Below are 15906 nucleotides of genomic sequence, written 5' to 3'. Positions count from 1 at the left end.
GGTCAGTACAGGCGCATCAAAGCTGGAACCGAGAGACTGAAAAACAGCTTCTATCTCAAAGCCATCAGACTGTTATAACAAACAGCCATAATTGAGTGGCAGCTGCCAACATACTGACTCAAATCTCTAGCCACTTTAATAATTTAAAATTGGACGTAATAAATGTATCACTAAGGGGCCTCCCGGGTGGCGCAGTGGTGTGCCATCAGAGACTCTGGGTTTGAACCCAGGCTCTGTCGTAACCGGCCGCGATCGGGAGGTCTGTGAGGCGAAGCACAATTGGCCTAGCGTCGTCCGGGATAGCGCGCACCAGCGACTCCTGTGGCGGGCCGGGCACAGTGCGCGCTAACCAAGGTTACCAGGTGCACGGTGTTTCCTCCGACATATTGGTGCGGCTGGCTTTCGGGTTGGATGCCCGCTGTGTTAAGAAGCAGTGGCTTGGTTGGGATGTCTCCCGAGCCCCTACAGGAGTTGTAGCGATGAGACAAGATAGTAGCTACTAAAACAATTGGATACCACGAAATTGTGGAGAAAAAGGGGTAAAATAAAAGTTACAAAATCAAATAAATGTATCACTAGTAACTTTAAACAATGCCACCCTTTATAATGTTTACATACCCTACATTACTCATCTCATATGTATATACTGTACTCTATGCCACACGGCCATCTCGCATCCATATGTACAGAATATGTATTCTTATTCATTCCTTTACACATGTGTGTATAAGGTAGTTGTTGTGAAATTGTTAGATTACTTGTTAGATAGTACTACATGGTCGGAACTAGAAGCACAAGCATTTCGCTACACTCGCATTAACATCTGCTAGCCATGTGTATGTGACCAATAACATTTGATTTGGTAGGAAGGATGGTCTCGGGGTCCGAGGGTGTAGCCGCGGGGCAAGAGCGGTGTGAAAGCCATCCGGTTTGACATTCATCAGTCATTCAAATGAATTTTAAAATCAGTCGTCTAAATTAATGTCTAAATAAATGGTATTGGCTGCCATTTGAATTACATATTTCAATTAATTACATCAAATGAATGACATCAAATGGATATCAAAGAGTGTATTAAGTCCATCTATAGATATTTGTAGCCTACCCTCATTACATAATATAAAACCCCATTGTAATATCTCAACTGAAGTGTGGCTGACGTCGAAAGCCACACTAATCGCACAGCCTTTCAGCATCCCCAACGCGTCACATGACCATCCCCCAGCAGATGGTTTGCGTGATGTCACATTGATTCGTGAGGAGAGCGCCTATCGTTCGACCTGGAGAAATTCTGAAGGATTTTATCACAAGTAAGCTAATTCATAACTGATTAAATCTATATATGTAAATGTGAATTTTACAAACAGAACGATATCAAACAGAAATGCATTTTCTTAAATGGTGAATTTGAATGTGCTGTCATCTTGCGCGAGTCCTCACCTTGAGAACATTTCCTCTCTGGTTCATGCACTTCAGCTGATGATGCGATGCGGCTTGGTGTTGTTTAAAATAATAGTGATAGACATACTGTACTCTGTCATCCCAAATCAAAAGGAAGAAATTGCAAATAAGGTCTGTCGACCATTAATCGACGATGTTAGAATAATTCTGTATTTGCATTAGGCCGTAGGCCTAATAACCATAGACCTTCGGTCAAAATATAACCGTTTGTGATATAAACGAAATTCATTATTATCTATTCATAATACTCAAATGTTTATTTCAGTGACCATCAAACAGAGGTGCTATCTATTTATTTCGGCGTCATTTTGGTTGAAATATGGCTATAGCCGGTCATTTCAAGCAATATGTCAGACATGTGTCCTCATAATTTTCAATTAGCCTACATAATTGTTAGAAAGACGTATATAAATTCATCAATAATATTCCTATCATTGTTCCCCGTGTTCACCGTTGCCTTGATCATATTATGAAAGATGCTCAATAGTCTACTGGTAGCCTACAGCAGCAGCATCATCATAATGGCGTCCTTGAGATGAAGGACAGTGCGGCAGAGAAAACGACATTGCTTTCTGAAATTGAGAGAATATTTGATATTTTAACGATTGAACGTAATATGCTTTATGTTATTTAGAACATTTTAGAAATGTATTAGAATATACCTAACCTATATGAATTATGTTCGGGTTGACTCCCTGGGCAGCGGATATATGTTTAGCATCTTTAAGCACGAGTAGGATTTCCATTGGACACGGACAGTTAATCCTCATATCCGTGTTGACTGATCCTGATGACAGTCCTTTCACACCTGGAAAGAAAAAGGAAGCCATATAATTAGAAGAATGACATACAGTACCAATCGAAAGTTTGGACACTATTTCTGATCAATTTGATTATATTTTAATGGACAAAAAAATGGCTTTTCTTTGAAAAATAAGGACATTTCTAAGTGCCCCCAAACTTTTGAATGGTAGTCCAAATGCTAGACCTACTGCTCTTGAACTGTTCAAGCTAGAGACACACCAACCCAACTTTGTTCAGGCTAACTATCTATCTGTCCATCCTTGTCATTTTGCCCTTAATTTTGCCAACAGGGGTATTATTATTTTTTTACCTTAAAGGGTGAGTGTGTCAGGTGGTCACCATGGGGGAACTGTTCAGGAGCGAGGAGATGACGCTTGCCCAGCTCTTCCTCCAGTCTGAGGCAGCCTACTGCTGTGTCAGCGAGCTGGGAGAACTGGGAATGGTTCAGTTCCGCGATGTAAGTAACATACCAGTCATCTATCTATTTAAGAAAGAAAAAGGATTTAACCTTTATTTAATTCAACAGGAAGTCCGATTGAGGTCAGAATACCTCTTTCCCAAGGTAGACCTGGCCAAGAAGGGCAACCTTGACACCTGTTTCTGTTTGAATTTTTAGCTCAACCCAGATGTGAATGTGTTCCAGAGGAAGTTTGTGAATGAAGTGAGGAGGTGTGAGGAGATGGACAGGAAATTAAGTGAGTGATTTCACAATATGTTGAATGAATAAATGAGTACATTTTATTTGACATATTTAATATATGTATAGAGATATGTCAGCCAAGTGAGCCAACAATACATCCAATGTTTTTGAGAATTAAAAACACAGTAAGTGTTACACAATAAAGACATTTCCATTGTGGTCCTCCCTATTTTTAGGTGGGTAACAGAATGGACAGCTTGGGCAAAACATAGCAGGGACAGTTCATATAATACCACATTAAGTGCATTCGGACCCCTTGACTTTTTCCACATTTTGTTACATTACTGCCTTTGGATTGAATAATTTTTTCTCTCATCAATCTACAGTCGTGGCCAAAAGTTTTGAGAATGACACAAATGTTAATTTCCACAATGTTTGCTGCTTCAGTGTCTTTAGATATTTTGTCAGATGTTACTATGGAATACTGAAGTATAATTACAAGCATTTCATAAGTGTCAAAGGCTTTTATTGACAATTGCATGAAGTTGATGCAAAGAGTCAATATTTGCAGTGTTGACCCTTCTTTTTCAAGACATCTGCAATCCGCCCTGGCATTCTGTCAATTAACTTCTGGGCCACATACTGACTGACGGCAGCCCATTCTTGCATAATCAATGCTTGGAGTTTGTCAGAATTTGTGGGATTTTGTTTGTCTACCCACCTCTTGAGGAATGACCACAAGTTCTCAATGGGATTAAGATCTGGGGAGTTTCCTGGCCATGGACCCAAAATATCGATGTTTTGTTCCCCCGAGCCACTTAGTTATCACTTTTGCCTTATAGCAAGGTGCGCCATCATGCTGGAAAAGGCATTGTTCGTCACCAAACTGTTCCTGGATGGTTGGGAAAAGTTGTTCTCTTAGGATGTGTTGGTACCATTCTTTATTCATTGCTGTGTTCTTAGGCAAAATTGTGAGTTAACCCACACCCTTGGCTGAGAAGCAACCCCACACATGAATGGTCTCAGGATGATTTGCTGTTGGCATGACACAGGACTGATGGTAGCGCTCACCTTGTCTTCTCGGGACAAGCTTTTTTCTGGATGCCCCAAACAATCGGAAAGGGGATTCATCAGAGAAAATTACTTTACCCCAGTCCTCAGCAGTCCAGTCCCTGTACCTTTTGCAGAATATCAGTCTGTCCCTGATGTTTTTCCTGGAGAGAAGTGGCTTCTTTGCTGCCCTTCTTGACACCAGGCCATCCTCCAAAAGTCTTCGCCTCACTATGCATGCAAATGCACTCACACCTGCCTGCTGCCATTCCTGAGAAAGCTCTGTACTGGTGGTGCTCCGATCAGCTGAATCAACTTTAGGAGATGGTCCTGGCGCTTGCTGGACTTTCTTGGGCACCCTGAAGCCTTCTTCACAACAGTTGAACCACTCTCCTTGAAGTTCTTGATGATCCGATAAATGGTTGATTTAGATGCAATCTTATTGGCAGCAATATCCTTGCCTGTGAAGCCCTTTTTGTGCAAAGCAATGATGACGGCATGTGTTTCCTTGCAGGTAACCATGGTTGACAGAGGAAGAACAAGGATTCCAAGCACCACCCTCCTTTTGAAGCTTCCAGTCTGTTATTCAAACTCAATTAGCATGACAGAGAGATCTCCAGCCATGTCCTTGTCAACACTCACACCTGTGTTAACGAGAGAATCACTGACATGATGTCAGCTGGTCCTTTTGTGGCAGGGCTGCAATGCAGTGGAAATGTTTTTGGGGGATTCAGTTAATTTGCATGGCAAAGAGGGACTTTGCAATTAATTGCAATTCATCTGATCACTCTTCATAACATTCTGGAGTATATGCAAATTGCCATCATACAAACTGAGGCAGCAGACTTTGTGAAAATTAATATTTGTGTCATTCTCAAAACTTTTGGCCACGACTGTACACACAATAACCCATCATTTTATTTTTTTTAACCTTTTTTACCTTCATAATGATAAAGAAAAAAACGTTTTTTAGTGGAAAAATGAACATTTATTAAAAAAAAAAAAATCAATATTCATTTTACTTAAGTATTCTGGCCCTTTACTCAGTACTTTGTTGAAACACCTTTGCCAGTGATTACAGCCTCGAGTCTTCTTGGGTATGACTCTACAAGTTGGCTGTATTGAAAACTCAGGGAGAAAAAGGTGTAGATTCACACGCAGAAATGTTTATTTCACCTTCGCAGAAGGCAGGAATCGTGGTCACAGGCAGGCAATGGTCATACACAGGTAGACAAACAGGCAGGTGAATCAAAACTAGGACTGAAGGCTATAACTGGTTCTCACAAACGAGCTAGGAATAGGCTTAGTAGAGTCAAAATGAACAATACCTCTCAAAGGCACAAACAGAATGAACTGAACTAAATAAGGAGTTGATGAGACCAGGTGAGTAACTAACACAGACAATGAACAAAAAATTAAAGACAGGGCTACGTTCAAAAACACAAAGAAACAGGGCTACGTTCAAGAACACAAAGAAACAGAAAACAAGGTTGACTTAAGAAAATAAATACAGAACCTTACATGGGCACATCTGTATTTGGGAAGTTTCTCCCATTCTTCTCTGCAGATCCTCTCAAGCTCTGTTGGGTTGGATGGGGAGCGTCGCTGCACAGCTATTTTCATGTCTCTCCAGAGATGTTTGATCTGGTTTAAGTCCGGCCTCTGGCTGGGCCACTCAAGGACATTCAGAGACTTCCACTCCTGCCTTATCTTGGCTGTGTGTTTAGGGTCGTTATCCTGTTGGAAGGTACAGTGCCTTGCGAAAGTATTCGCCCCCCTTGAACTTTGCGACCTTTTGCCACATTTCAGGCTTCAAACATAAAGATATAAAACTGTATTTTTTTGTGAAGAATCAACAACAAGAGGGACACAATCATGAAGTGGAACAACATTTATTGGATATTTCAAACTTTTTTAACAAATCAAAAACTGAAAAATTGGGCGTGCAAAAATATTCAGCAAAGTTAATACATTGTAGCGCCACCTTTTGCTGCGATTACAGCTGTAAGTCGCTTGGGGTATGTCTCTATCAGTTTTGCACATCGAGAGACTGACATTTTTTCCCATTCCTCCTTGCAAAACAGCTCGAGCTCAGTGAGGTTGGATGGAGAGCATTTGTGAACAGCAGTTTTCAGTTCTTTCCACAGATTCTCGATTGGATTCAGGTCTGGACTTTGACTTGGCCATTCTAACACCTGGATATGTTTATTTTTTAACCATTCCATTGTAGATTTTGCTTTATGTTTTGGATCATTGTCTTGTTGGAAGACAAATCTCCGTCCCAGTCTCAGGTCTTTTGCAGACTCCATCAGGTTTTCTTCCAGAATGGTCCTGTATTTGGCTCCATCCATCTTCCCATCAATTTTAACCATCTTCCCTGTCCCTGCTGAAGAAAAGAAGGCCCAACCCATGATGCTGCCACCACCATGTTTGACAGTGGGGGTGGTGTGTTGCTTTTACGGCAAACATAACGTTTTGCATTGTTGCCAAAAAGTTCCATTTTGGTTTCATCTGACCAGAGCACCTTCTTCCACATGTTTGGTGTGTCTCCCAGGTGGCTTGTGGCAAACTTTAAACAACACTTTTCATGGATATATTTAAGAAATGGCTTTCTTCTTGCCACTCTTCCATAAAGGCTCTTCCATAAAGGAAATCTTTTTGTATCCAAATCCGGCTTTAAACTTCTTCACAACAGTATCTCGGACCTGCCTGGTGTGTTCCTTGTTCTTCATGATGCTCTCTGCACTTTTAACGGACCTCTGAGACTATCACAGTGCAGGTGTATTTATACGGAGACTTGATTACACACAGGTGGATTGTATTTATCATCATTAGTCATTTAGGTCAACATTGGATCATTCAGAGATCCTCACTGAACTTCTGGAGAGAGTTTGCTGCACTGAAAGTAAAGGGGCTGAATAATTTTGCACGCCCAATTTTTCAGTTTTTGATTTGTTAAAAAAGTTTGTGAAATATCCAATAAATGTCGTTCCACTTCATGATTGTGTCCCACTTGTTGTTGATTCTTCACAAAAAAATACAGTTTTATATCTTTATGTTTGAAGCCTGAAATGTGGCAAAAGGTCGCAAAGTTCAAGGGGGCCGAATACTTTCGCAAGGCACTGTACTTTGCTTTCTTTCATCTGTCCCATGGTCCTGACTAGTCTCCCAGTTCCTCTGCTGAAAAACATCCCCACGGCATGATGCTGCCACCATCATGCTTCACCGTAGGAATGGTGCCAGATTTCCTCCAGATGTGATGATTGGCATTCAGGTCAAAGAGTTCACTCTTAGTTTCATCAGACCAGAGAATCTTGTTTATCATGGTCTGAGAGTCCTTTAGGTACCTTTTGGCAAACTACAAGTGGGCTGTCATATGCCTTTTATTGAGGAGTGGCTTCCGTCTGGTCACTCTACCATAAAGGCCTGATTGGTGGAGTGCTGCAGAGATGGTTGTCCTTCTGGAAGCTTCTCCCATCTATACAGAGGAACTCTGTAGCTTTGTCAGAGTGACCTTCAGACATTTTTTGGTACCCTTCCCCAGATCTGTGCCTCGACACAATCCTGTCTCAGTGCTCTACGGACAATTCATTCGACCTCAAGGCTTGGCTTTGCTCTGACATGCACAGTCAGCTGTGGGACCTTATATAAACAGGCGTGTGCCTTTCCAAATCATGTCCAATCAATTGAATTTACCATGTGGACTCCAATCAGTTTGTAGAAACAACTCAAGGATTATCAATAGAAATAGGATGCACCTGAGCTCAATTTCAAGTCTTATAGCAAAGGGTCTGAATACTTATGTAAATAAGGTATTGCAGTTTTTTTGTTTTTTATAAATGTGCAAACATTCAAATTCAAATCAATCAAATCGATTTATAAAGCCCTTCTTACATCAGCTGATGTCACAAAGTGCTGTACAGAAACCTAGCCTAAACCCCCAAACAGCAAGCAATGCAGGTGTAGAAGCACGTTGGCTAGGAAAAACTCCCTACAAAGGCCAGAATCTAGGAAGAAACCTAGAGCGGAACCAGACTTAGAGGGGTGGCCAGTCCTCTTCTGGCTGTGCCGAATGGAGTTTATAACAGAACATGGCCAAGATGTTCAAATGTTCATAGATGACCAGCAGGGTCAAATAATAATAATCACAGTGGTTGTCGAGGGTGCAACAGGTCAGCACCTCAGGAGTAAATGTCAGTTGGCTTTTCATAGCTAATCATTTAGAGTATCTCTACCACTCCTGCTGTCTCTAGAGAGTTGAAAACAGCAGGTCTGGGACAGGTAGCACGTCCGGTGAACAGAGACTTAAAACCTGTTTTCGCTTTGTCGTGATGGGGTATTGTGTGTAGATTGATGAGGGGAAAAAATGCTTTCAGCAATTTTAGAAGAAGTCTGTAACGTAACAAAATGTGGAAAAAGTTAAGGGGTCTGAATACCTTCCGAATTCACTGTACATTGAGATATAGTATTGTTAAGAATACCACACACAGAATGGCACACAGATGTCTATTTCTCCAACAATGCAGAAACTCAATGGCTTAGTCCCAGGTCTGTTTGTGCTTCTGCCTACTACGTATGTTGCCATTGTCAAGCAATTTGGCATGACAATTCCATAAGGAGTTGGCAAGAGATCAGAAACAGACTGGCAACCAGGGTAGAAACTCGCACATGTATTGAATATTACCTGGTGTTTTGCTTTCCAGGGTTTGTCGAGAAGGAGATTAAAAAAGCCAACATCCCGACTGTGGATACAGGAGAGAATCCCGAAGTCCCCTTCCCTAGGGATATGATTGACCTGGAGGTATCTATCCCTGTTGAATACTGCATGTCAGTAATATGAAATTATGAATGTCATTAAACATCAACCCAAATTTAGCACAACACAATTTCACAGATCATTTAATCATCGTTTTTGCCTTATACTACTACTCCATTTACGGAAAAACCACATGACTTTCACGTGATCACATGTGACGTGTTTCAAAACTTCTTAATGTGAAGTTAATGTAATAACATGTGACAACATTTAAAGCAACGTGAAAATGTGATTTTCCACATGTGAAGTCATGTGTTTTTTCTGTAAGGGCCTACCTGACAGTGAAGTGGAACTGTGCAGCAGTTCACCTGCTCTAGCCAATACCTCTAAGACCCATGATGACACTTTACCTGACATTGACCATAATTATAGGATATAGGTAGGACTCATGTTAGGGCCCATGACTGCTTGTTATGGAGCTGAATAGACTATCCCTTCCATAGAAATAAAAACACTAGAACGGGTATCCTCATTCAAATCAATGGGCCTGTAATGGGTGTACCGGCAGCCATTGGAAAGGTTTACCAATGGGAGTAAAGTAGGAAGTAAAGACTATGTCCGTTCTAGTGGTTTTATTTCTATGACCCCTTCTACCGTTTTCGAATCGCGCCCCATCCCATCTAAAGCACAATCTCATTGGTTGTCTCTGTTTGATTGTCAGGCCACGTTTGAGAAGCTGGAGAACGAGCTGAAGGAGATCAACACCAACCAGGAAGCCCTGAAAAAGAACTTCCTGGAGCTGACCGAGCTCAAGCACATCCTGCGACGTACCCAGCAGTTCTTTGACGAGGTCAGCGAGTACCTCCACTCCAATATTTTGGGCACGTTCCAGGCGGACTACATTGCAGATGCATGCCAGATCTCACAACGCCTGGATAGGTTTTTAACATATCAGCTACCCACATCATTTGATATAGCAATTTGATGACCGACTGCTCTGTCAATGACATGGCACACAACCATTGATTGATGCAACATCTGTAATGTAGTTCACCTGGAACACAACCTCTGTTTTCCTCAATCCCTATGACCAAAAGTATGTGGACACCTGCTCATCGAACATCTCATTCCAAAATCATTGGAATTAATATGGAGTTGGTCCCCCCTTTGCTGCTATAACAGCCTCCACTCTTCTGGGAAGGCTTTCCACTAGATGTTGGAACATTGCTTCGAGGACCTGCTTCCATTTAGCTACAAGAGCATTAGTGAGGTCGGGCACTGATGTTGGCAGATTAGGCCTGGCTCGCAGACGGCGGTCCAATTCATCCCAAAGGTATTCGAAGGGGTTGAGGTCAGGGCTTGGTGCAGGCCAGTGAAGTTCTTCCACACCGATATCAATAAACCATTTCTTTATGGACCTCGCTTTGTGCACGGGGGAATTGTCATGCTGAAACAGGAAAGGGCCTTCCCCAAACTGTTGCCACAAAGTTGGAAGCACAGAATAGTCTAGAATGTAATTGTATGCTGTAGCGTTAAGATTTCTATTTACAGGAACTAAGGGGCCTAGCCCAACCATGAAAAACAGCCCCAGACCATTATTTCTCCTCCACCAAACTTTACAGTTGGCACTATGCATTCGGCAGGTAGCGTTCTCCTGGCTTCTGCCAAACCCAGATTCATCCGTCAGAATGCCAGATGGTGAAGCGTGATTCATCCCGCCAGAGAACTCGTTTCCACTGCTCCAGAGTCCAATGGCGGCGAGCTTTACACCACTCCAGCCGACGCTTGGCATTGTGCATGGTGATCTTAGGCTTGTGTGCGGCTGCTCGGCCATGGAAACCTATTTCATAAAGCTTGCGATGAACAGTTAAGTGCTAACGTTGCTTTAAGAGGCAGTTTGGAACTCAGTAGTGAGGGTTGCAACCGAGGACAGACTTTTTTACGCACTTCAGCACTCGGCTGTCCCATTCTGTTCTGTGAGCATGTGTTGCCTACCAATTCGTGGCTGAACTGTTGTTGCTCCTAGATGTTTCCACTTCACATTAACAGCACTTACAGTTGACTGAGGCAGCTCTAGCACGGCAGAAATTTGTCAAATTGACTTGTTGTTACCATCCTATGACGGTACCACATTGAAAGTCACTGAGCTCTTCAATAAATCCATTCTACTGCCAATGTTTGTCTATGGAGATGTCATGACTGTGTGCTTGATTACATACACCTGGTGCATACACAGGTGTGGCTGAAATAGCCAATCCACTAATTTGAAGGGATGTCCACATACTTTTGTATATGTAGTGTATCTTAACAAAGTGGTTGCTGGTTTGTAACGCCAGACTAAATTGCATCTTCCTCCTATCTCCATCATCATCATATTCCTTATGTTCCACAGATGGAGGACCCCGCCCTGATGGAAGAATCGTCAGCCCTAATGGAGGGTAACGAGGGTGGCCGGGGAGCACCGCTCCGACTGGGGTGAGACACACACACAATCACACAATCACACACACGCACCGTACAGCAGTTTTCCCAAAGAAACTTCCGAGCCCTCGGGCACTGAAATTGTCAATTGAAATCCATAGAAACCATCAAGCCCTGCTTGAACAATGGTAGGGGGAACACTGGTGTTCTAGGAGATGTACTTTTAACAAACAATACATTAGAGTACGCCCTATAGGGCACTTTAGCTGTACATTGAATGCAATCAGCTGTACAATACATACACCATTGCATGCTGTAATATTATTTTGTAGCCCAAGGAAAAATATATTCTAGCTGTCGTGGGGATCATTTAACTCATAGATGTCCAAGTCACCTCTTTTTTGGCCTATGACGCCGCCCCCCTCCGCCTTTGTAGAACCGGACCGTGGATCATCGCCAGAGGCTCTGGATTGCGGATCATCACCAGAGGCCCCGGACTGGGGACCATCGCTGGAAACCCCGGACTGTGGCCTGTCGTTGGAGGTTCCCGACTGTGGCCCATCGTTGGAGGTTCCGGACTGTGGCCCGTCATTGGAGGTTCCGGACTGTGGCCCGTCGTTGGAGGTTCCGGACTGTGGCCCGTCGTTGGAGGTTCCAGACTGTGGCCTGTTGTTGGAGGTTTCCGGGCTGTGGCATGTCGTTGGATGTTCCGGACTGTGAAACGTTGACGGAAGCTCTGGACTGGGAACTGTTGCCGGAAGCTCTGGACTGGGAACTGTCGCCGGAAGCTCTGGACTGTGGAGGCGCACTGGAGACCTGATGTGTCGCCGGAAGCTCTGGAATGTGGTGCCGGCACTGGTGGTACCGGGCCGAAGACACGCATCTCAAGGCGAGTGCGGGGAGCAGGCACAGGACGTACTGGACTGTGGGGGCGCACTGGAGGCCTGGTGCGTGGGACCGGTACAGGTGGCACCGGGCTGAAGACATGCACCTCAGGGAGAGTGGGAGGAGCAGGCACAGGATGTACTGGACTCTGGAGGTGCACTGGAAGCCGAAGTGTGGTGCTGGCACTGGTGGTACCGGGCTGGTGACATGCACCTCAGGGCGAGTGCGGGGAGGAAGCACAGGTTGTACTGGACTGTGGAGGCGCACTTGAGATCTGGAGCATAGAGCTGGCACAATGCTTCCTGGCTGGATGCTCACTTGAGCCCGGCAAGTGCGGGGCGCTAGCATAGGACGCACTGGGCTGTGCAGACGCACCAGAGACACAGTACGCAGCGCCGGCGTAGGATATCCTGGTCCAGGGGGGTGTACTGGAGACCAGGAGCGCTGAGCCGGCACCATCCGTCCTGGCTGAATGCCCATTCTAGCCCGGCAAATGCGAGGAGCTGGAATAGAGCTCACCGGGCTATGAATGCGAGCTGGAGACACCGTGCGCATCACTGCGTAACACGGTGTCTGACCAGTCACACGATCCCCGCCCAATCTTTTTTTGGAGCTGCCTCTCGGGCTTCCGTGCTAGCCGTCTCCCCTCGTATCGTCGCTGTTCCTCCTGTGCTATCTCCACCTGCTTCCATGGCAGGGTCTTGTCCCCTGCCATTACCTCCTCCCAGGTCCAGGATGTCCTCCACTCATCTGTCTCCCGGGCCCAGGAAGTCCACTCCTCTTGAACACGCTGCTTGGTCTTTTTATGGTGGGATCTTCTGTCACGATCGTCATATGAAGTAGACCAAGGTGCAGCGTTGTATGCGTACATTCTCTATTTATTAAATGAACGCCGAACAAAAACAATAAAGAACAAACTAAATATGAAGCTACTGGAGTGCACAAAGACAACTTACTGTTGACATGCAAAAACAACCTAGACAATAGAAAAACGAGCGTACCCACCCTAGTCACACCCTGACCTAACCAAAATATAAAGAAAACAGAGATATCTCAGGTCAGGGCGTGACACACAGTGACAGAACAGCAAACAACTTGGGCTCATCCATCTTTCTACACATTTGTTTTGCACTGTTCCCGTTGATGTATTGGGGTAAATGCTATTAGGCTGGTCTCCCAGATCAGTTTGTTCTGTAACAACTCATATGGTTGTTGTTATGCCAAAAGGACAAACAGATCTGGGACCAGGCACCTATGTCAGGAAAAATGTCACGACAACCCAGAGAGATCATGTACAGTGCATTTGATTGGCCAGAACCTGAAATATTTTTATTTGGCCCGAGCAGGTTTGTTGCTGGGGTGATCAGCCGGGAGAGGATCCCTACCTTTGAGAGGATGCTGTGGAGAGTGTGCCGTGGCAACGTCTTTTTACGTCAGGCAGAAATCGAGGACCCTCTGGAGGACCCCGCCACGGTCTGTCAATAACGTTTTTTAAATCTTACTTCATATAAAAAATAAAAATAAATGTGTGTGTGTTTTGTGTTGTATGTTTGTTCTTATTCTCTACTGTCTTTCGATTCTTTGTGTATTTATTTTTTTAAATGTTATTATGTATACACGCCTGTCTGTGAACTGAGCACCTAAAAGGATAAAAAATGATTAAGTATAAAGAGTTTGTCCCAAAAAAAATTCTTTGACACACCAATAAAGATCAAAAATACAAAAACGTATACACACCCACGTTTGTGCAACCTAACACCCAATGAGCCAAGGCACAAAAAAAAATGGAAATATGCGTTGTTCAATAAGTTGTTCCAACGACAGTCACTGCTTGATTGGTGAGATGATTGACTCTTTCTCTCTTACAGGGCGACCAAGTCCACAAGTCAGTCTTCATCATCTTTTTCCAAGGCGATCAGCTGAAGAACAGAGTCAAGAAGATATGTGAGGGGTACGTTACTACCACTAGTCAGTACCCAGTTCGTCCATTAATTTAGCGTTTGAGTGCTGTCAGAAATGTAGATATACGAGTTCCCGACACGGAAATAACCACTACAACGACCCTTTAAGTCGGGAAACTTGGGCCAGAATGATGATACCCGAGTTTATCAGTTGCGACGTTTCATTATCTGATCACGGAACATTGATTTAAATGGGAATGTCTGTTTTCTAGTAAATCTAATTATATGGTTACCTACAGTATAATTGTAAGTCAGTATGTGAACTGTTGGTTGTGTGTTCCAGGTTCCGGGCCTCCCTCTACCCCTGCCCCGAGACTCCCCAGGAAAGGAAGGAGATGGCTGCTGGGGTCAACACCCGTATTGACGACCTCCAGATGGTATGCAAGACAATGGACACAGTAAAATATTGTCACTTGACCATTTACTGCAGTGTGCAAAATCAGGGACACAGTGTTTTTTGGTTGTCAAACAAATCTACTTTGAAACCAAGGTATACACCTCACACACATGGTTATGGGCTTTAAAAAACAAAGACACCATGTCAGATATAGAGGTGAAAATGTATTCACTTTTGGGTTTGCATCCCAATATTTCACTTTATGTACATCACAGATGACTGAAATATAACAAAATTGTTTGACATAGAAATAATGAGGCATATTAATAACATTCTACCCATGAGGCCACGAGAGGGAGATTTGGTAATTTGATGCTACCAGTATCCTAATATGGACACCGTATTGTATTGTACCGTATTGACACCGTAAGTATTGTTAATCTAACTGCGCTGTCCAATTTACAGTAGCTATTACAGTGAAAAAATATCATGCTATTGTTTGAGGAGAGTGCACAACAACAAAACACTTTTATCACAGCAACTGGTTTGATGCATTCACCTCTGAAGCTAAATAATGTACTTACATTCAGTAATATTACTCTGATTTGTCATCCTGAGGGTCCCAGAGATAAAATGTAGCGTAGTTATGTTTGATGAAATCATATATGTTGAAACCCTGGGGGGGGGGGGGGTAGATAGTCCAGGAGGTCCAGGTGGCCATTTGATTCATTATTCAGCAGTCTTATGGCTTGGGGGTAGAAGCTGTTAAGGAGCCTTTTGGACCTAGACTTGGCGCTCCAGTACTGCTTGCCGTGCTGTGTAGCAGAGAGAACAGTCTACGACTTTGGTGACAGGAGTCTTTGACAATTTTTTGGGCCTTTCTCTGACACCGCCTAGTATTTAGATCCATCCTGGATGGCAGAAAGCTTGGCCCCAGTGATGTACCGGGCTGTTCGCACTACCCTCTGTAGCGCCTTACTGTCATATGCCGAGCAGTTGCCATACCAGACGGTGATGCAACTGGTCAGGATGCTCTCGATGGTGCAGCTGTAGAACTTTTTGATATTCTGGGTACCCATGCCAAATCTTTTCTGTCTCCTGAGGGGGAAAAGGTGTTGTCGTGCCCTCTTCACAACTGTCTTGCTGTGTTTGGACCATGATAGTTTGTTGGTGATGTGGACACCAAGGAACTTGAAACTCTCGACCTGCTCAACTACAGCCCCGCCGATGTTATTGGGGGCCTGTTCATCCCACCTTTTCCTGTAGTCTATGATCAGCTCCTTTGTCTTGCTCACATTGAAGGAGAGATTGTTGTCCAGGCACCACACTGCATGTTCTGAATACATGTCCTGGTAATCCGTCTGTGCAGTCTTGAGTGTTGCTTCAGTGTTGCTTGCCTCAAAGCGAGCATAAAAGGCATTTAGCTCGTCTGGTAGGCTCGCATCACTGGACAGCTCGCGGCTGGGTTTTCCTTTGTAGTCCGTAATAGTTTGCAAGCCCTGAGTGTTAGAGCCGGTGTAGTAGGATTCAATCTTTGTCTTGTATCGACACTTTGCCTGTTTGATGGTTCGTCTGAGGGCATAGTGGGAAT

The 15906-nt window shown here is 43.9% G+C and overlaps 1 protein-coding gene across 3 annotated transcripts in view; it reads left to right on the top strand.

Annotated features, from left to right (window-relative positions):
- Positions 1–1227: 1227 nt before the first annotated feature.
- The window catches only part of LOC135504822 (V-type proton ATPase 116 kDa subunit a 1-like), a 41322-nt gene continuing 26643 nt past the window's right edge, over positions 1228–15906 (top strand). For 2 of the 3 annotated variants that reach the window (XM_064923703.1, XM_064923701.1), the window contains exons 1-9: positions 1228–1310; positions 2556–2722; positions 2882–2960; positions 8659–8756; positions 9433–9561; positions 11104–11186; positions 13364–13490; positions 13886–13968; positions 14262–14355. In XM_064923703.1, coding sequence (XP_064779775.1) covers positions 2606–2722; positions 2882–2960; positions 8659–8756; positions 9433–9561; positions 11104–11186; positions 13364–13490; positions 13886–13968; positions 14262–14355 — 810 coding nt within the window. In that variant the 5' untranslated portion in view covers positions 1228–1310; positions 2556–2605. The remainder of the gene's footprint in view (positions 1311–2555; positions 2723–2881; positions 2961–8658; positions 8757–9432; positions 9562–11103; positions 11187–13363; positions 13491–13885; positions 13969–14261; positions 14356–15906) is intronic. The other variant, XM_064923702.1, reaches the window with a different exon arrangement.

This window comes from Oncorhynchus masou, chromosome 18 (assembly GCF_036934945.1).
Source record: "Oncorhynchus masou masou isolate Uvic2021 chromosome 18, UVic_Omas_1.1, whole genome shotgun sequence".
Taxonomy (NCBI): Eukaryota; Metazoa; Chordata; class Actinopteri; order Salmoniformes; family Salmonidae; genus Oncorhynchus; species Oncorhynchus masou.
Note: the sequence above shows the minus strand (reverse complement) of the source record. Positions and strands in the feature narration are given on the sequence as shown.